The sequence below is a fragment of the Egretta garzetta genome, unplaced genomic scaffold (assembly GCF_000687185.1).
Source record: "Egretta garzetta isolate BGI_Z169 unplaced genomic scaffold, ASM68718v1 scaffold158, whole genome shotgun sequence".
Lineage (NCBI taxonomy): Eukaryota > Metazoa > Chordata > Aves > Pelecaniformes > Ardeidae > Egretta > Egretta garzetta.
Window position 1 is genome coordinate 1,688,407 of NW_009260430.1, and position 21,914 is coordinate 1,710,320.

At 40.4% G+C, this 21,914-nt stretch overlaps 1 protein-coding gene across 1 annotated transcript in view; it reads left to right on the forward strand.

Moving 5' to 3' along the window:
- Positions 1-6: 6 nt before the first annotated feature.
- Positions 7-21,914, forward strand: part of TAF4 (TATA-box binding protein associated factor 4) — a 39,121-nt gene continuing 17,213 nt past the window's right edge. The window contains exons 1-3 of the mRNA XM_009643704.2: positions 7-285; positions 2,275-3,363; positions 21,524-21,690. Of these exons, the coding sequence (XP_009641999.1) occupies positions 252-285; positions 2,275-3,363; positions 21,524-21,690 (1,290 nt within the window). The 5' untranslated portion in view covers positions 7-251. The remainder of the gene's footprint in view (positions 286-2,274; positions 3,364-21,523; positions 21,691-21,914) is intronic.

Consider the following 21,914-nt stretch of genomic DNA (forward strand, 5'->3'; position numbering starts at 1 on the left):
TTTTCCTGAACACGGAGGTGGATGAGAAGGTGGTGAGCGACCTGGTGGGCTCCCTGGAGTCCCAGCTGGCGGCCTCCGGCCACCACCACCAGCACCACAAGGCGCAGGAGCCCCTGAGGGCCGCTGGGGGGCTGCTGGGGAACCATGTTGTGAGCAGCAGCAGTAGCAGCAGCAGCCCTAGCCCTAGCCCTGGAGGAGTAGTAGTAGGAGGCAATGCTAATGCCCAAACAGAGAGCAGCAGCAGCAGCAAGATGGGACTGAGTGCCCCAGAGATCACAAAAGCAGGTAACATGGGCAGGGGTGGGGGGCTCTGAGGGAGAGGGGCCCTCCCCTCCCCCCACTCCCCAGCTCCCGCTGCCTCCTTCCCTCACTGCTTTCCCCCCTTTTCCCTCTCTCCTCCTTCTCGTTGTGGCAGGAGCGGGAGTGCAAAGGGTGGTATCGATCATATGGGGGAGAGCCTCCCCTCATCATGCCCCCTCGGTGTGTATCCGCGCCTCTGCTCCCTCCCCTTTATTTTCCCTCCTCGCTTCTGCTTACTAGAGGGTGTTTTATCATGTGTGGGGGCAGCCTCCCCGCAGAATAAGCCGGCAGTGCCCGTCCGTGACTCTGCCGGTCCCCTCTGCTTTTCCTGCCCTTGTTGCTGGAGTGTAAAAGGGCTCCCTTAATCTCGGGGGCTGAGGGAGGCAGAGCCCACCCCCTTGGTAATGGCCGTGCCTCCCATGCCGTCTGTGACTGCTCCCCTTCCCTTTCCAGGGGTGGAGGTTACGGGGGGGATTCCCTCTTGATAATGCCGCCTTAGCTGTCTGTGTAAATGCTCCTTCCCCTCCCCCTTCTCTGTTGCTGAAGTGCAAGGGGGTGTTATTAATCATGACACCTATTTCCTGTAGAGGAGGAAGCGAGGGGGGATTTCAAGGGGAGGAAGTCCCTCAAAACGCTTCCCCCCCATATCTGCCGGCCTGGATATTCTTCCCCCACCCCCTCCCTTGTTCCAGGGGCTTGGAGGGGGCATTCCACACCTCTCATTCCTTCTCTGCCCTCAAGGGGGTGTTGTCACAACACCAGGTCCCAGGAAGGGGGGGAATTCAGGCCACAACACCCCACCTTGTACAATGTCTTCTCCCCCCCCCCCCACCCACCCCCCATAGCTACCTGGGACTATTCCCCCTCTCTGTGCTGTGAAGATTGTAGGGGGACAGTGTGAAGGCTGGGACTAAGGGCTTACTACATGAGAATAGAGGGAAGCTGTTTTTCAGGGGAATTAAAAAAAAAAATGTCTCCCCAGATTCTCCCTGCAATTCCTCCCCTCCCCCCATTATTTATTTTTTTTTTTGCTTTCTTTCTTGTTGCTGAAGTGTAAGAAGATATTACAGACCTTCTGTCATGATTAATGAAGCTCTTCTAGGAGGATCTCCTTAACCCTTATAACATGCATCTCAGTATCTGTCTGTCACTATTCTTTTCCCATTTCTGTCTCCTTAGGGCCAGGACGTGGACTGTGTGTGATTGTACTTGTGATAACAGCAGGCCTTATCAAGGGGCATGAGGATTATTCAGGACAAGAAGCTACATCATCTTGTCCCTTCTCAAAACCAGCTTTGCTTTTTATTTATTTATTTATTTTTAACTCTCTCTGGCTGTGGGAACTTCTGATCCAGAAGAACAAATTCCGTAATAAAGTGGAGGGGTCTTCTGGTAGCCTACTCCAGGCCTTGCAGTAATCTTATCGTGCCAGGCCGACGTTTTCCTTTCCTTTCACTTTTTCGTATTTTGCTGTTGTTGAGCCTCCTGATCTAACTGACTTACTCTGTAGGAGATGAAGGGATTAGAGGGTAATGTGTGCTGGGCATAGGAAATATGCCTTATTAACGTGTCTTCCATTGCCATTTTTCCCTCCCTGTAGTTGCAGTCCTGTTGCTAAATGTGATGTCAGGCTCTAGAATGGGGAAGAGGTCTAAGATGATCTTCTTCCTTCCTTCCCTTGCTTCATATCAAATCCTATTTTGTCTCAAAATCCCTATTTTGTCTCACTGTAGTGTTGAAGGCAGGGGTGTTACAATTAATATTGAATCTGTCAGTCTCTGGGGGGTGGGAAATTGGAGGCTTCAAGATAATGTCTTCAAAGTCATCTTCAGTTTGTACTCTGTCCTGTTTTCTTGGCTCCAGGCAGGCAGCCTGGGAGATGCAGAAGACTTGGTGATGAGGGAGAACATTCAGTCTTCGCTGGACTTCTCTTCTTGCTTGTTCTCTCTGTTTAACCTTATTGTTGTCTTGCAGGAGCAGGAGGAGTGCAAGGGGGTGTTATTAATCATAACACCAGGTCCCAGACTTCAGCTCTGGATGGAGCCACCACAACGAGCACCAGCACCACCACTGCAGCAGCAGGAGGATCTGAAGTCACTGCTGCTCCAGGGACCCACAGTCAGGGCAAATCGGTGGTTATCAGCACCATGGCAACTGCCTTGTCCACCAGGAATGGCAAGATTGGGACCACAACCGTGCAGACTTTGAATGGGAGTAACGTGGTGATGAACTCTCACCATACAGGAAGTGCTACGTTCTCTGGGACTCCGGTGACTGCTAACCCCGCTCCTGCACCTGCTGTTGCCCCTCTCGTTAACAATGGACCTGGATCTGTGGGGAAAGGAAATACTGTCAATGCTGTTTTGCCGTCAGCTTCCAACACTGTCATCCAGACTTCTTTCCTTAATACTGCTGTGTCCTCTGCATCTTCCTCCTCGCCCACAGTTATCTCCTCGCAGCCACCACCAAGCATTGGAACTGGGGCGCCTACGGTAACGCTTGTGAGGCCACCGATTCACACAGCAGGACCCACAGTAGCTGCAGCTGGTGCAGCCACTCAAAATGGGAGCAATACTGTGATCAATTCAACCATCAGTGTGGGGAGTTTTCCTGCTGTTGCTACAGCCACTGTGGGATCTGGAGTTTCTCTCCAGACATCGCTTGTGAACAGCCAGTCTGGTTCCACTGTGCCAGCAGCTCCCACCACACAGGTCATCAAGTCTGAGTCTCCTAAAACGATAGTCCAGGCAGTATCCCAACAGCAGACGCTGGCTACTGGTGGCCAGCCCAGTACTACAGGGGGTAACATGATTATTGGGCAAACTATGCAAGCTGGGCTCTCCAATGTTGCTCCCAATCCTGGTGGGATACCTCCTGCAGCTCCTGGCACCCCCACAGGAATGGCTAAAGGCACTGCCAATACAGTGGCACAAAGTCTGCCAAGGACTCCAACAGCAACTACGAGTGGAATCAGAGCAACTTTGACTCCTACAGTTTTAGCACCTCGTTTGCCTCAGCCACCTCAGAATCCAACTAACATTCAGAATTTTCAGTTACCACCAGGTAAGTAAGAGGATCGAGGGGTTTTATTTTGGAAGCGTATTTCTTGCAGGAAGGAAGGTATCCAAATCGGATTTCTTGCTGTTGAGTTGTGAATCGTGGAAAAGGCGTTACTTTTAACAGTGAGAATTGTCTGGTTTTGAGTGGTAGAATTGTAGCATCCCACTACTTAGCATATGATTTCGGGTGACCAAAAAGTCTTTTCAGCAGTAATAATTTGAAAATAATTCTGCCTGGTATCTTTGTTACCATGTGAGTGTCAGTGAAGCTGCAATCTGCCAAAGCGTGACAATGGAATATTATCAAATGAAATGTTGCTATTTAATTTTCACGTAAGGCATTTTGACTTTTAAGGTGGTTTCGTCAGTAGTTCGTATAGCCTTCGCGTGCTGTTCAGTTCCCTCTCTGTCCCTGCATGCCCTCAGTACCACAGAGCACTCATGAATAGAGAAGCAACAGATACAACACAAGAAAACTACCTTCTTTTGCTTTAAATACATTCAAAGTCTGACTTAAAAACTCACGGATTTGAACCTTATGATGATCGTTGTAGTCACTGGAGTTCTGATACAAAAGGCAGTCATTCTATGTCCTTACCTCACCCTGTTGTGTCTAGGGTTGCAGCTTTTGTAGTAGCTAGTCTCGTGCTTAGTGCTGAGCATCTCTGGACAAGGAGTCTAGTCCTGAACTCAGTGAGTGAGTGAAAAGCAGGATGAGAAGCATTTATTTCCTGAGAACTGTTTTGTCCCTCCTTAAATATCCTAGATTTGGAGATTGAAGCTTATATATTTGCTGTTATTTTGAACCAGGCTCCTACTTGTATCCAGTTTCATTTGTAGCTGAAAATACTTGTATGAACCTACAGATAGTTTCCTGTCTTTTTAATAATCTGTGGTAATAGCTGTATTCTTACTATTCACTATTTTCAGGGCAATATACGAAGAGCAACTAATTAAATTTTACTACTAGTGCCGAATGAAATCAGTAGTGGTTGCATATCATCTATTTCAATTGGTCTGAGTAAAAACACACCTATTGAAACTCCTAACCAACCTTAAAGCAGTGCACCTGCCACATAAGGTAGATCAGAAACCATACTGTGTTACTACACACCAGCTTTTTGTGTAATGTACTATTTATGGTATGTGATGCCATCTAGTTTGTTGAAGTCTGTCAAACATTCTGTGTATTGAAGTTCAAACTGGCATAAATATTCCTCATTTTTTTTTTGTATAGAAGATTATTCCCTATATGAGTAATTTGACTGACACGTGTTGCTAATTTAAAAAATAGCAGTAAAACTCAGACCTTTGAAATCCCAGTGCTTAATTTGTAGCTTGTAAATTGATAGGCTGGAAAAGCCTTATTTATTTATTTATTGCCACAGTGTATCAAAGGATTTTACAGGTTTACAGTCTATTGCCACGTATACCTACTTTTTCACTAATACTGCATTATAAACCTGATTATGGGGAAAATGCTACTGTTGAGTCCAGTGGGACCTTTTTTCCAGGTAGCTGATGTTTTCAAACTGCCATAGCATACTGAAATGTGTTACTCTTAGAAGCAGCGTTGCCAGTCCTTAAGCGTAATTGGACCATAAATTGCTCCTTTGGAGGTCTCGATAGATCAAAGTAAAACAATATAGGTTCTAAACACTTGAGGTTTTTTATTAAGCACTTTTCTTGTCTGTCTTACACTTTAAAAAATATTTATAACTTCAAAAGAATAGCATGACTTTTAAAATAAGCAAGTATACATGACTGAATACATAGAAATTGGAAATTGGGTTCTTGCATGATGAGACAGGTAATATTGGAAAGGATTTTTTTTTTAGTGGAACAGATTTTTTTTTTTTTAAATTGCTTTGGTTTACATTTTTATACCTTGCGAAAGTAGCCAACTTTGAAAATGTTTTGCATAAAGCATTTCCTACAGAACACTTAACTGATGGATGGTGAGCTCTTACAAACATCTCACAGGTGCAAGGGCTAAGCACCTCTGAAAGTCTAGCTGCATGCAACTGCTTTAATCTTTAGCAGAGTGCATATACATTCGTCGTGAAAGGAGAATAGATGACTATGCTTTTGAAATTGTATTTTAAATTACAGCATCGTAGGCCAGATTTTTAAAGGCAGTTTGGTAGTATGAAGCTGCAGCTGCAGTGCTTGTATGCTGTGCATCTACTGTATGCATCAAATTTGCATGCACGAGTTCGTTTTTAAGTTAGTAGCATGTGCTAGTAAGAGTTTGTAAGACTTAGTGCATTAAATAGCTTGAGATCATACACTGCACATGTCGCATTTTAAACCAAGATTTACAAAAACTTAGAAAATTCCTATGGAAGGTTTGACCAATAAGCAGTGCATGTTTTATAGTTATTCTTTTACCCTGAATTACTGTTTCTTGCTCTCCAAAATGCAGTTATGGTTTCACATGTATGGAAGGCAGAATATAAAATGTCAGGAAGTGTTACTGACCTGGGTCTTGAAAATTAGAAACCTTGAAAGGTTTCAAATGTTCTCTTAAAAAGAGCAGGTGGAAAATAAGCTCGATCAACGCTCTTTAAAATATACTACTTTTAGAATAGTGCTTTGTATTGCATCAAGGCAATTGTGCAACAAACACTGACTGACCAAATTAGAGATGTTTGAAGAGCTAATGGGCCATAGTTGTTGCAACCTTACTGGCTTCTGGTGTATTGCTTCTAAAAGGACCTGAACTATTCAGAGCATCTGTGCATTAATAATGGTTTTTCACTACTGATGTCTTTGAGGGAAAGGACTATCACGCTTAGTCTTTTCTTCAAGAGCCCGTGTTTGGAGCTTTGTGGTCCAGTTGGACAGATCTGGATAATGAAGGTCCGAAAATAACCTTATTTATTTATAGCTTCTTAGCAAAGACATGCAAATATTTTCAGATAATTTTCTGGGAGGCGGGAACACAAGTTTCTCTTTACACAATGCTACTTTAAAGACGCAATATCTTTTGAAACTGTGACTGAAAATAATTTGTATGAAGTTCTTTGTTTTGGGGTACTTCAAGCAATAATACAAAATGTGTTGTGTGCAATAATATGGTAAGAGGTAGCAAAATTGGTGAGTTTGTTAAAGCGTTAAGTCAGTGTCAGAGATGCTCACAGAAGTCTGCAGAAAAGTGTAACTGCAATTATGCCCTAAGATTAATCTTTTGCAATGTGAGAGTTTGTGAAGTGTTTAGAGGTCATCGCTGACACATGGTAGAATCATCTTGTAAAATGACAAAACTCATGTACTTTAAACTCAGTTTTCAAAATACTATCTTCTCCAGCAATGCTATAGTAGAATTTAAAAGCCAATGTCTTTTAGCTTTCTTTAACAGTAATGTCAACTTGAGGCCTCAAAGATTTGGTTTCTGTTCTTGCAGATGCTTTATGTTACTCTCTGCTGCTTTATTTTTATGTACAAGCATCTCCATAATAAGCTTTTAAGGTGCCTGCTTAAAGAAAGGGGCAGATTGGAGTGAATGCTGTAGGTATACAGTAAGAATAACACAAAGCTGGTAGGTCTGGACAGTTTTCTCTACTGGCTTAAGTAAAACTGAAATCTAGAAACCTTCCACCTGTCCTCCTTTTCTTTTACCTTCTGAGTGACTGTTAGGCAAATTTGCTAGCTTGGTCCTAAAGACTAACTTTTTTTTTTTTTCCTGAATAAACAAGATTCTGTGATACTCATTCCTCTTTGGTAGTGGTGGATAGGACAGGTTGTCTTTATAATTTATATTATTGTTTTACTTCTGCGATCATGACCAGTATTCTCATTAGCAGTAATGCAGTCGTGCAGCTGTAGTAGAACTGCTATCACGGATTTGTTTTGCTTTGTATCTAATAATAAAACTTCTTTACTACTTTCACAAAACTCGCTTGAACCTGCCAGTAGCTGGTGATAGGGGATGAGACTGGACTTCTACATCACTTCTTTCTGGAGCTGTCTCGTGTGCCACTTCTGTGGTGACTACAGGGTGGTCTGATCCCCACCTGTGAGACTGACGGGGCTCCTTTAAAAACTGAATGTTCTGGAGTTCTGAACAGTACTAACAGTCGGTGTAAACTTACTGTTGGTGCTTTCTAGAAGCAAAGGGTACCTGGAAGAACACTGGTGCTGTACACCTGCAGACCCTGGAGGATGGACTATGTCCATTTGCATATTCAAGGTTTTCTTCACAGCCTTAGAGGCTGGAAACTACTTGATGTTAAATGGAAGCTTAACTTTTGTAGAAAACGATGATTTTTAGCTTGTGTTAGCTATCCAAGAGGGATTCTAACTTAGGCCTTGATTATAGTGGCTTTAGGATGGGAAACCTACCTGAACAGATACTTCATGTAAAGCACGGGTTCAAGTCCTTCTGACTTGAGTAGTCATTTTTGGAGCTGGAGTCACTGAAAAATAACTTCTGCAGTAGTAGTTCAGTTTCCTTCAGTAAGGAGTCGGGGTGCTAGGCCGTTAGGCAAAAGAGAGCACGTAGAAAAAGGAGAAAGGTGGCAGGCTGAGAAGAATCAGCCAATCTTTTCATTGTAAAACAATTTGTGTTACTTTTTTGTAGTGAATGTGGCATTTTTTGGGTTACTTTGTACTTGAAACATGTGCTCTAGAAGTGCCTGAAGTAACTAGGAAAATAAACAAACAGATGAAGAAATCCACAGACTTCCATAATACAAGAAACAGAGAGAGGAACAGAAGAAATACTATGAAGTAGTGGAATGTAGTTGTTTCTATTTCTCACTGACTAGCAAGCGAGTTCAAACATATCCTGATTATAGTTTCCCTGTACGTTGTATGCGCTGCCAATATTATGCCTGTTAACTGGTTGGCATGGCTGTATTCTGTTAAAAATAATGTCTGTAATGCACAATGATGATAGGAGCTTCTTACAGTACTTACAGTATGTTTTACTTTCAAAGCATTTTACAAAACTTAATCCTTGCAACGTGTCTGTGTGGTTGGTAAATAAAGTAGTATGAACTCTGCTTTTAGTGCTGGGGGAAAGAGCAAGTTAGAGTAGTTCTGACTTGCCCAAGGCCATGAGGGAATCGATATTTTGCCAAGATTAGAGCTTGGGAGTCCTATACTTGGCACATAAAGTGGTATCTCTCTTTCTGAAAGATAACTGTGGATCTCTTCTGCAGAACTCTTCTGGGTGAGGGGTAGATTTTATGTTCAAATCGTGCATCAGCAAAAGGAACATTCTGCTTTATTTGAAATCTGCTACATCAGATCTGCCATATGTCGCCAGACTGAAAGTTGTGTTTGTTTCTTATTGCAACTTTCATAACTGAGGAATCCTGCATGCTTAGCTTTGTACCCCAAAGAACTTAAGACTCAGAGAGCTGTGTGATAGGATTTTCGATAGGATTTTTTTGGTTTTGTCACGAGGCAAACCAGTGCTTCGTTTTGCAGATCTGATAAGGGTGTCTCTTTAAGTGATGGGATCTAATGGGAATGTAACTGTAATTCCATTAAGGTATGAAAACTATTAACTTTGACTACATATCGTTCAGTTTTGTTATGGAAAATACTGTTGTTCCCAAGAGCCTTTGGAAGAGCATGTATGGATTTGTTTTGTATGCCTATCTACACTTCAAATTGTGGTTTTTCTGGGTTTTTTTTGGAGATATCACTAGGCTTATGCTCAACGTTGTTGGTCAATGACCAGAAGTGAATGATTTATTTCTTTTGAGCCATTCTGCACTTTGCTACTCCCGAAGTTACATGGTGTTTCTATGTTCAGGGAGCTAAATGAGTTTTCCATCTCTGGAAATCTGTGTGGGTTACTTCTAAAATGCAGGGTCTTGGTTTGAGGACCACAAATTTGGATGCTGCCCAGGACTTGAATCACTTACTAGTACAGGATGGAGCAGCAAAGTTAGCAATCTGAGATGAAAATGCAGCAGTTTAGGGCACTGATAAGACATAAATTAGTAGGTATCACTAACTCTCTTCAAATGAAATGTTTTGGTGTACGAAAACTCTTGCTGTTGTTTGCCTTCTCTGTTTTGGGAAATGATATGTAAATAGAGTCCTAAAAAAAAAAAAGTATGAGGTAGTTCAGGATCACAGTTGAAAATACTGATATTAGCGTAAGTGGGTTTTAGCAAAAGGAAGAGTTTGGCTTGTGGAAAGCTTGCTTTCTAGCTTTCTGTTCTCATAAAAACTCTGTGATCAAATACTAAGAGTCTGCTTGGTAGGAGCTAGGCATAGAAGTCACTTACAAACACAACACGGTAAACGTTTTTTGTTACTATGTGCAGTTTTTGTCAGAAATACTTGAAATCGGCACTTTTACCTGAAAATAACTACTTGTCAGGATTGTTCTCTGTGGTGAAACTTTATGGATGTTTGTAATTCCATTTATCTGTCTGAATCTGCTCCCTGAATTTGATGCCATTGCTTGATGTTAAAAAGAAGGCTTTTGCCAGTTGGAAGACAGTAAGTGTTAGCAAGTTTAACTTTTTTCTCTTAGGCATATTATCTCTTGTGAAAGAAGATTTGAAGAGGTAGTGGCATGAAAAAAAAAATTGAGAATTGTATTTCTCACAACTGAAGGCAATGATAGAAGGGAATTTTTAGTCGTCTTACCAGGCAGTTATTTCAGTTGTATTATGAACTGTAAAGCTGTGTGTGAAGGAAGGCCAAACTCAGGAGAGAGTATGTGGGGGTCACAAGTTACAAAGGGCTTTTTCTGTGCACGGCGATGTTCCTGTGTACAAGTAGTTGTGTGATCTGTGAACGTTGCTGAAGTTTCCCTGGTGCATTTCTGGGACTGAACCCTAAGTGCGTCTCCATCCCTTTGACAGGTTGCACACAGCTGTTTTACAGACAGTGGCTGTGGGGATATTCAGGCTTTGGCTTTGTGGTGTTATTAAGTTGTTAATGCATTAACTTGAATTTGTTTTTAAGCTAATTAAGGTCTTGCCTAAACACAAGAAATTGTAGTGTATTTATACTGATAGTTTCTTGAAAGTTGTAAAACCTTTCTTGTCTGGATACAGTTTTTGCTTAATCAGCCCTCTTGCATACTGCTTCCGTATAAGAGAAGGAAAATAGCTTGTACAATAAGCATCTCTTACAACGCTACCGTTGATGTCCACACTGGAGATTGTACCACTAAATTATTGTGGTGAAATGGTCCATTTCCAGCTCAAATGTTGAGAGAACTGTAAAAACTGTACACAGACCAGGCTGTAATTAAACATGTGTAAAGACTCTGTGATCACTCATATTTCAAATTAAATGAGGTTTTTTTTTTCATTGAGACCATGGACATATGAATAGAGTCAATTTTTTTTTTTAAAAAACCTTTTAGGACAGCTTTACCTCAGTTTAATGTGGAAACTTTTACCCCGGTCTATTCTATTTCTTCCACGAATGCTGGCTGTCTTCTGGAGGTATGGGTGTCTCAAGGAACTGAAAGACAAGTTTTTACCGCAAAGTCTCCTGTCTTGGAGTAATTTTCTTCGGATGTCTTTAGCATAATATTTAATGTATACTGAAATAATTGTCCTTGAGGCCTTACTTATGCCTTTAACTAAGGGGTTTTTATATACAGAATATTTTTTGGTGAGAACAAAACCTTGATTATCATCACTACATAATGGTATAGATTACCAATAATCAAGAAAGAGGAGATAAGGAATCGATACAGCTGCACCCTGTTTATGCAGTGAGATCTGTATAGGCAGCACCTCAAGTAGAGCTGTCTTAAGGCATTGTACAAATGTAAATAATCTTTGGCTCTGTAACTGTTGTCAGGCTAGAAATAATATTTTCAAAAGATGAGTTTCTGTACTGGTATTACCAGTGATCAGAAAGTTACACTTTGAACATAAAAGGCTGATTCTCAGCAAAGTGCATAAATAGGTTATAAATCTTTTACCCAAGGACAGTCCCTTTACTGTGTATTTGCACAGGATTTAGTGCCACGTTCGACTCAGTTGCCAAGCTCTTTTTGTGGGGTTTGGAAAAGTGTATTGATAAAAATGGAGTAACTTCTTGTCAGTGTAGAACTCTCTATAAATTAGACCTGTAAATTATGGACACCGTGCATTTTTAACTTTTATGCTTTTTTTTTTCCTTAAAATGCATTACTAAAATATATTTTCAGTAACACATTTTAACCGGTACCTAGACAACGAGTAACATAAAACTTGCATCAGTATGTAATATTATTCTACATGGCTAGCTTGACTGTTCTAAGGTTTGTATTGAATCAAGTAAGTCTCTCTAGTAAAAATGGTCTAACTTATCATTATAACTTGATTAATGTATGCTTCTGAGAGTAGTTGAACTGTTAAAAGGCATCACAGTACTGTTGTACAGAATAAAGCACATGCTGGATAGACTACGTACAGACACCCTGTATAGATTCAGTTGACAAATGTGTGCTCTAGATATCAGAGTATAAACAAAAACTAAGCAATGAGGTGTGGTGCCATGCTCTAGTCTTCCTTAAATGGTTTGAGGGGGCAGGAAGGCTGTAGTAAGCTGTCTTCACACCTTCCTTCAGTTTATTAATCAAATATTTCTGTAAAGGAGGGTTAGATTTAGTGCCTCTTGGAATGTAGTAACATCAGGTACATTCAGCGTAAGTGGTGGTGTGGCGAGTGGGACCAGTTGTACTCACATGAGTCAGAAGTACCAACTCCTAGGAGTAGCACTGAGGAATTGCAGCACCTGTGGCAAAAGAGTCAACGAAGGTGACCAGAAGAGTGTTTGCTGAGGGATCAATGGAGGAAGTTGGAAGAGATCTGGAGCAGGAAGGCTGAGGGTGGCTAAACCGTGCAGAAGTTTATAGAAAAGCATGAGGAGCTGTTAGTTTTTACTAAACATATGTGCAGTAATGTTTGCAGTAGTATTAAGGGTGGATTGGAAGAAGAGGCAAGTGTTCATGCCATGAACTTCAACCTCTTAATTCCTTTCATTCTTCTTTTTTTCCAATGTATCATTTGGTTTTCTTTCCTTCCCTCTCCTCCATGGGGGAGGGGGAGAGAAGGCACTAATTATTTCTAAGTGTTAGTCATACCCAGTCATTAAGCTTAGTCATTACTCAGGACTGTGCATTTGATGGTTAGTAAAAATCAAAACGAGACTTGATTTTGTTTAAAGCTTTCTGAATTCAAGCTTACAGGTGTGAAAATACTTTTATTTCTGTGTTCAGACTAACTGAAAAGGCAGTGCTATTTAGTAAGTGTTGCTATCAGCCAAATGACATGTAATATCATGTCCACGTTGATAGTTTGTATTTGAACTCTCAGGCATAGTGTTTGGTGTATTCTCAAAGCGGAATAACTTCTCTATCAGCAGTGAGAGTGTCGTAAAATTGCAGGCTGTTTCTGCAGAGGGGGATTTGAAGGGAACATCTCCACTGAGGCTGCCCTGGGTAGCTGTCAGTCGGTGGAATTGCCTAACATCAAGTCTCCTCAGCGCTGGGTGAAAAGCTGGCATCGGCAAAGGGTTTTGTCACTGCTAAATTCACAAAGGATATATACTTGGCGTTCACAGTGGGGACAAATTGAAGAAATGCTTTTTTAACGGTTTTTCGTGTATTTAGTTGTTTTAGTGTGTTGCTTTTTGAAGGAATAGAAGGTGGATTTAATGCATTACTCCCCATCAAGTATTCGTGTGCAGACTGTGGTAAATGCGAAGTGGCTTGCCCATTCCCATTTCTTCAGGTGCTCCAACAGCACTAATGTTGATATGCCTCGGTATAGACAAACTGTTTGCCAGAAATGAAGTTTTAAAATTTCCAAGTTAGAATAACAGGTCTGAAGAATTAGTGACACTTTATTTTGTGTCTTCCTTTCTCAAAAACGAATCCAATTTTGGTATAACTGCATTGCTGTTTGCTGTTAAGTATATTGAAATGAACGGCAGAGCTAAATCTGAATCACTTTGAGATCAATAATTGAAGTAATTGGTTTAGCTCTCGATAGTGTGCTTCTTCGTTTTTTCTGCATCAGACTAAAGACAGATTTGTGTGATGACTGGGTTGCAGTTTGACAGAGTGCTCTGGTGTTTTGGCTTTGTATGCTTGACTAGAAAGGAATGTTAACACACTTTCAAGGAATATAGCTTTCCAGAAAAGTCAAAATCGTTTCAAATCACGGTTGTTGCTGAAGTGTTTGTCAATTGTTGTTATATAAGATGACATATTTCCCAGAACACTTCTTACACACCTTTTCAACTGAGCAGGTCAGTTTTTTTTCCATATGGGATCACTGTTAAATACAGTGGCTTTTTGGCACTCCATCATGACATTATTCCTTTAACTATATTCTTAAAAGACTTATGAATCAATACTTCTTCACTTTTTAGACAGTACAGTTGAGTTCTGTAGTTTGAATTCTTGCATAGTAAGAGTAAGCAAAAGCTTCTACTGTGAAGCTGAGTCTATTTTTGTCTTTTGACTCTTTAATAAGAAGAAACAAGTAGTTTTTCAAAATGTGAAATTGTGTACTTGGTCTGTACAAAATACATTTTCCTTGCTTTGCAGTCAGGATTCTGGATGATTTTTGAGAAAGTATCTTTCACCTACGTTGGCAATAATTGAAAATCAGCTGTTCAACGATTAGTATTTCACAGACCATAACCATTAGTTATGATCTGTGATTTGTGTGTGCAAATTGGGCACGTGGGGGGAGTGTTGATAGGCAAATGCAGCGGAGTGCTGTAGTAAACTAGTGCTGCACCAGAACTTTTAGGCAATTGTATCTGGGTGGAATTTGACTTTATTCCAGAGTGACATGAGTTGAAGGGTGAAAGGAGTGATGTGCTTTTGTAGCTCTGTAGCAAGTTTGTGTCCAAAACTCTGTGCCGTGCCAATCTTCACTGTGGTGTAAAGTTTAGTGACTGTCAGGAGAGACTCCACGTGTTTTGTCTTAGCGGTGCTCTGAAGCAACACCTGACAGTCATGTTTTTTCATGCCAAGTTGTAGCTCACCTTAAGCACAACAGGTGCTGAATGTTTAACAGGCACCTTTAAGATGGGCTCGGCATAATGTGCGCTGCGTGCTCTCAATACAAATGTGCGCAAAAGCTCAGCATTCATTCCTTTAGGGTGCCCGTTACTCTGAAACAAGACGAGAGGGAATCTGGTGCAGTATCTCGGGTTGCTCCAGTGTGCTGGACAGCTCTGTCACCGCCTGGCAGTTTTATGGCCTGTAGACCTGCAGCTCAGCAGGGAACATATCTACTGCTAACTCATGTTTGCGCAGGCTGACCTCATCCGTGCCGGTGCAGTGCAAGCGCTCCTGGAGCAGGTGAAGTCACAGATAGTAGTGGGTTCATTTTCAGCTAACCGGTTTGCCAGAGCTGATACCTGCGCTACCTAGCCTTCTCCATAAGCACTATGCTTATCCTAGTGGAGCTAAGATGCCTTTATAGAAGTGTCAAACCAGCCACATTTGTTCATGAAACTCAAGAGCCTGGATTGCTGATGGTGTCAAAGACTTTGACAAGAAAGTTCAAGTAAAATTTTTTTTTGGATTTGTTGTGCAGCAGAGATCACCTGAGGTTCTAAGCAGGTAAACTAAGACAGTGCATCTAATGTGGTGGTGAACATCTCTCAACAGATACAAAATAACGTGTTTTCAGTAATGTCTAATCCACGGCTGTGTTGCCATTTAAAGTTCTGTGCTATTCATCTTGATTTGTAATCACTGTTCCTCATGAGTTGGTGTATAGATTGTCCTTCACAAACTGCTACGTGTCTTCTGGTTTATTACAGCTGCTCTTCAATGTATGTAAATAATTCTAAATGTGCTAAAAGTTGTCTTGTGTTAGAGAAGATTCCCTTCACTACCCAGATTTTCATGGAGCTGCAGTGGACTAGTAGACTTTGATAGGTTCTTCCCTCTTTTCTTGGCTTTTCATTCCAATAAAGTGAGAATTTTTCCAGGTGGGGTCAGTTACCATAAGGGGAGGAATGGTGGATTGTTGGACGGCGTTGATGTCGGTATCAGGTTATTTCCTTTTCTGCAGTAAGTGACCCTATCATATATATCACTTCTGCTGAAAGTTCTTCCTGTAGTTTGTATAGGCAGCTGTCCTTTTCTCCAGCTGTGTCTCCAGTATTCTTCTAGCTTTTTTTGTATTGGGAAAATCTTAGGAAGTCTGTCCTTTTATAAAGGTTTTGTTATTCCAGGGTCTCCGTATAGCCTGATCCAATCATCTACAGAGCATTGACTCATCCCCTTTGCTTTATATGGTTTTTGTGGTGTGTATGGTATCAACTTGCATAACCTTACAGACACTTGCTTTCCTTTTTGTTGCAACAGAATCTCTTCTGACAATACAGAAGGGATACTATTATAAAGCTTTCTTCTGCTAATGCGGCAACAGCCCGCTTATGATTACTGTCAGATTTTTTTGCCATGTCAAATGTTTGCAGCATCTTGCCACAAATGAGTATCTGCTTGAGAGCTTAAGGCGCAAACTGCTTTGACGTTAAGATAACCTCTTGGTGAACTTTCCTGGCAAATCTAGTTAGGATTTGAAGATTTGTCAGATGTCAGTGGACTTTATGATCAATAACCCTCTTCTCTAGAGATGTTTGTAAGCACTTTCATTTCCTACCCCAGAAGCATCAGTCCTCTAGTTTTCTTTCAGGCTTGGGCATTCTTTCTGAACATCAGCATGTCTGTGCATTGAAGGTGACTCTTTGCTGCCTAACAGTTCTCCCTGACACAAACTAGTTTTTCGCTGGAAATAAAGTTCAGTTACTTTTTTACTTTAAGAAGATAATTTCCTCAGGAGACTGGAAAGGGGTGTTCTCCATGGAGTTTCAGGATCATACATCCATTAATTCTTCTGTCATATCTCAGCTACTAAAAAAAAAAAGAACTTATTAAAAGTCTAGGTTCCTTAGTAATGGTTTTGAATTGATCTGGATTAGACCATGAGCTACATTGTGGGTAATGAGCAAAATCTGTAAGCTTGAATCTGCCTGTTCTTCTGTTCAGTATCTGCGACAGAGAGAGCGATGTTGTCACTTGTGATCTGATAGGATACTTTCTAGCTTTTATATTTCACAGATACGCAGGAGTTTCATTCTTGCACGCTGGCATGCCCAGTGACAGACATGACCCATACCTTTTTATGGTCCTTGCTAACTGTAGATGAAGTCTTCCAGTATGTCACCTACTGTAGGAATCAAGTCCCCGAGAAATGGAGCATTTATTCTGAGAGAGGGTGACATCTAGATATGTTGCTGTTCGAGTGGTCGCCTGCTAGCTGTGGTCGTCAGAGGTGACAATTTGCTGGACTGTGTATGTCCTCAGAACAATAATCTGAAGATGCCTGCTCTATCTGCAGAAAGTTTTAACTCTGCCATTGGGAAGTCCAGCTTCTAGAAATATTATTAATCTTGGTTTACCAGTGAAAGCTAGTAACAAGACAGAAAACTGTTTTGGTTTGGGTTTTTTGGATGTAGAGATCTCTAGCAAGAAAGCTGTACATCTCAGGAGTTACACAGATAATCACAGTGCTCTGCTAAGGCTACAAAATATTTTTTTTTATTCTTCTTCCTTTATTATTCTGTTATTTTTTTTTCTTTAGTCTTTGCTAAGCCAAGCCATGTTTCAAAGAAAGAAAGAAGGGGAAGGCATTAGAAAAAAGACTGGTTTGTGTTTTTCTGACATGTCAAAAGGCCAGAGCTCTTCACTTTTTATTCCAGTGCATGATTTTACAAGTTTTATTAATTAAAAAAAAAAAAACCACCAAACCAACAAAACCACACCCAAAACACAACACTTTGTAAATAGAAATGCCATTAACAAATGGAAATACAAATAGCAAGAGGCAAAGGCGACACAGTGTAGAATCATGCAGCTACATCATATAATAATGAACTTTTCCATCCAAACACTCTTGAAAACAGAGATGTGGAAGGTCTCCACAACAAGAACACATGAGATGACCGTTGTACTAGTCAGGAGCACAAGTCTTTTCAGCATAAGAAGCAATCCAAGTCACTTTTGTTAATCCTTCATTTGGAGCTGTGATGAATTGTTTAATTCAAACTAAAATATGAGCCTCTTAAGCCTCCAACTTCTAACAAAAATGGTAATTAATTTTAATTTTAATTAGTTTTTTAATGAGAGACTTGGAAAGAATGCTTGAATGTTTGCATTTTTAATAGTGGATATGATTTTAGAGTACACGTGATTAGACTTTCTAGGAAAAAGAAAGCAGAGCAATATTTTAAATGGCCAAGTTTTATTGCCACCTTTTTCTAATTGAACATTTCCAATGATCTTTAGTAGCTGTTTGGTCTCAAGTAGCAATTCATCCCTTTGTGGAACAAAAACCTGGGTGGTAAACTTGAAACAGAAATACATTTTTCATCCTTACTTTAAATATGTTGCCAAATTTAATTAGAGAAGTGAGATACCTTGGTACAATTCTAGCTGTCGTCTAGTACCTGGTAATCATTTCTGATCTGGTTCATACAGAATTTGCACTCTTGTGCATTGGAATTTGAGTTTGACACTTATCTGTGTTTAAATATTTAAAATACAAGTTTTGGAACATTAGAGGAAGAGATGTTTTGGGTTTGTTTGTTTTTTTTTTTTTCTACACACGTGGCTATCAGCCCCTCCTTTTTTCTATTGCAACAAATGCATCAACTGAGAGGTGGTTAATGTATGTATGGAGAGAGGGGGCTGTTGTAGTCCTACGCTGACTTTGTTTAGAAGCGGGAAATAAATGGGACTTCCTTTTTAATTCTTAATCGAGGTAGCTCCAATGAGCTCTCTGAACTTAACTGAAAATTCGCTTAATGCCAGCTTGGGTATAGTTTTTTTAGCTATTTGGGTTGGAAAAGAGTCTGTAGTTGGGCTGGAGGGGGAGAGGCTGAGAGAGCAGCTCCATCTCCCTTTTTAAATTATTCTCAACAAGGCTGGAGAGGTGTTAAGTGTTCAGTCAAAAATTACTTGCCCGCACCCTGTATTACTGGTGAACTTCTGCGCGGAAATTTTAAGAACCAATTTCATCATGATCGGAGTTTTTACACCTTTTCTGAAATCACCCATATACTAACAAGATAAAATTTCAAGCAGGTAAAATATCTTGTATCATCATACCGTGATTAAAATTTATGCAAGACTAGTCTGATGCTTATAATTGTCTTTGTGTTTGCATATAGCCCATGAAGTGTGCACAGCAATTTATCTATCAGTGGTAGATGCGAACTTAAAGACATGTTAGATATAGTATAAATGGAAAATAACTGTATCAAATACAAGTGTAGTATAAAAGAACTATTTAAATAGGGACGGAGATGCATGTAGCTTTGTATGAATTACTTTTTTTATTATGAGAGAAGGTTCAGACTTCCCATCGTTAGAAATCTAGCAGGGTAGTGCTTAGAGTCAGGGTTTGAATTACAAATGATTGTTTGGTCTGTCTGCTGCCAAAAATTGAACTTTCTTGATATGTTTTCTAAAGCTCACATTAATATGCTTTTCAACTGTCTGTTTCAGCAGTTGTGCTATGTTAATGTGTAGGCATGTTCTAATTTTGCATGTAGCTCAGGGAGACTATTTCATTGTTCAGACATCGTGCTTGCTCTTCAGGGGTAGTCAACCTTCATTTTGTGGTTGTCTTCTTTCTTTTCTCATTCGTATTTCGGGGAGCAAACCAATGAGTTGACTCTACTGGTCTCCTGCAGGGCGGTTGTGCTGTGGCAGGACACTAACGTGTAGTTCAGACCTGTGCTTGAGCCCAGTGTGTGTATTGAGCTGGAGGTGGGAACTGGTAGCATAGAGCTGTGTACCGGTGCCTGATGCTATAAAGGTTCTCGGTGCAGGTGAGCTGCTTTGTGTTGGCACTTTCAAATAACTTCAGTCACTTCTGCACTGAGAAAGAAGCTTAAAAACCAAATACCCCTCCTCACCAACCCCAACACTGGAATTGGTATCAATCATGTTGCTCCTGGAAGGAAAAAATACATAACTCTCTAAATAATTTGGATGGTACGTTAGCCCTAGAGTATCCTAGGGAATGCTGAAAATGGTGAATGTTAAGAAAAAAGTTTCCTATGGGATGTCAGTATAATTCTGTGATATTTAAGGGCTTCTGAAAGCACAGGCATTGGGCCTTTTCAATTGCTAGAAACTAAATGGTAATCAACAAGCCTTAATATTTGACGTTGACTTGAAAATAGCTCCTCTAATCAACTTCCACTGTACCGATGTTTTCAGTTATAATAATATTGAAGATTTCCACTGATTCAGTGTTTAGCTTCTTCAGCTGATTATTATGACGGATGACAAAAATGGGCAACGTGAGTTAATTTCCTAAGATTTTATGTTTGCACATTGGAAGAGGATGCCAAGTTCTGCTTATGCAGAACAAGCTCGATGTAGTAGCAGGTCACTCTCTAGTCTTTAAAATATTGAATTTCTCTGGTTTTTGTCAGTAGCCCCCTCCCTGTAGCCTGCGGCTGATGGTGAGAAAGTAGTGATGGTTCTAATGAGCAGCTCTCAGGATGAAGCTCTGTATTCACTATTGCAGTTTTTAAATTTCTTATAAGCTACTTGTGGTGGTGGTGTATGGCTTTGCTGGTTTAATGAAAATGTCTTCTCCCCACGTAAGTTACAGGAGAAAAGACCTTTCTTTTTGGGATGGCTTAGAAAATGGGTTTTTTGTGGATGTGACAGCTAAACCAAGAGTATTTGTTTCTACAATCTGCAAGGTTATAAATAAGTTTCCCACCTTCCTCCTTTCATACAGAAAACCAGTTTGATGACATTCGTTTCTTGATATAACTCTTTGATATAACACGTTGCTGTCCCACCTTAACACTTCTAAATGTCACAATGGAAAGTCACCTTTTTGATATAAACTAGTTTAACATCTCAGTATGACCCTGTCTCATTAAAAGAAAGTTAATGTAGAGACTGTAAGGAAAAAAATAGAGACAAATTAACTAATCTGGTTTTCTTTTGAACTAATTTTTGTAGAAATGAGTATATGAATTTTTGCAGTTTAACACTGATTTTCAAACAGTCCAAGAAAACTGTTTAAGGCATTGTCTATAAACATTTCAGCACTTCATCTGAATAGAAAAGCAAATAAATGCTTGATTCTTTTGAAGTAGTCATGCTCTGAGATGGCATAGACCAGATCTCCAGATATTGTTGGGGAACATGTATAGGCTTCTTATTCACTGAACAACACTTAATAAAAATTTTCTGATTTCAGTGGTGCCTTTTGATTTTCGTGGTGAAGTTTCCTCCTGTAGTCTGTTACTCAGAAAGGCTAATTTTGAGTGCCCAGTTTGTTTCCTTAGGTGGCTTTTTCAGAGCTGTAAGGTCCTAAGACTCTTGTGGACTGAGGCGTGCTGAATCAATGAGCTCTTGAAAAACAGTTCATGTTGTCCAGATCCTGTTTATGCCTTCAAGAAAGAGAGACTATCATCTGAAAATCTGCCTGTTAAAATCTGGTTCCCTATAGCTACCCAGTGGGGTTAAGTGTATTGATCTGAGTGACTGAGCAGGGAATGACTGCCTTATTTCCCTCTCCATTTTATTTTTCTTTTGGGGTGTAACATGGCACAATGCAGTCTGTTGCAGCTGCACATGGGAAAGATTATGATTTTATAGCCACTTTCATTACTAAATTTGTTACGGGAAATTAATTTGGAATTTAGACAATTGTGTTCCTGTTGATGGTGAAGCCTATGTTTGATTATATTTTTTTTTCCCTTCTGAAAGAAAAACTATCAGGAATCTTGCCTAATGGCAAGATTTTCATTTATTTGCAGTGTTTCATAAAACAAATTCCTTAGTAAAGAGTAGGTAGGATTTTTATATGATTGGTAATTTTAACCTCTAGTCACAGGGAATTTTTTGGTGGGGGCAAATATGACTCATTATGTGTTCTGATGCACACCATACTGAGCATTTTGATAGAGAAATGGTATTTCTGTAATTAAGGTATACTATACAAGATGTGATAATGAAGCTGGGTATTTTGCTTTTATTCTAAACCACTGCTGTTAGCTGTGTAGTCCTTCAACAGTACATTAATTCCATATGTATCCAACTTGGATAAAAAAACCTGAGAAAATATGTTTCTTTCGTATTTGAAAAGGGTGTATGTTTTCTTGACCAGTTTCTTTTTTAACAGGCATGGTCCTTGTGCGGAGTGAGAATGGGCAGTTGCTGATGATCCCTCAACAAGCCTTGGCGCAGATGCAAGCACAGGCACATGCCCAGTCTCAGCCTCAAAATACTATGACTCCTCGTCCTGCTACACCTACGAGTGCTCCTCCAGTGCAGATATCGACAGTGCAGGTTAGTTCAGTAATTTGTAGAGTAAAATTGGTAAGAGAAGAGTACACCAAAAAACAAGGTATGATCTTAGTGATTTGAAGAAACCATTCATAGAATCAAAGAATGTTTTGGGTTGGAAGGGACCCCTGGAGGTCATCTAGTCCAACCCCCCTGCAGGAGCAGGGACACCGCTAACTAGATCAGGTTGCTCACAGCCCCGTCCAACCTGGCCTTGAATGTTCCCA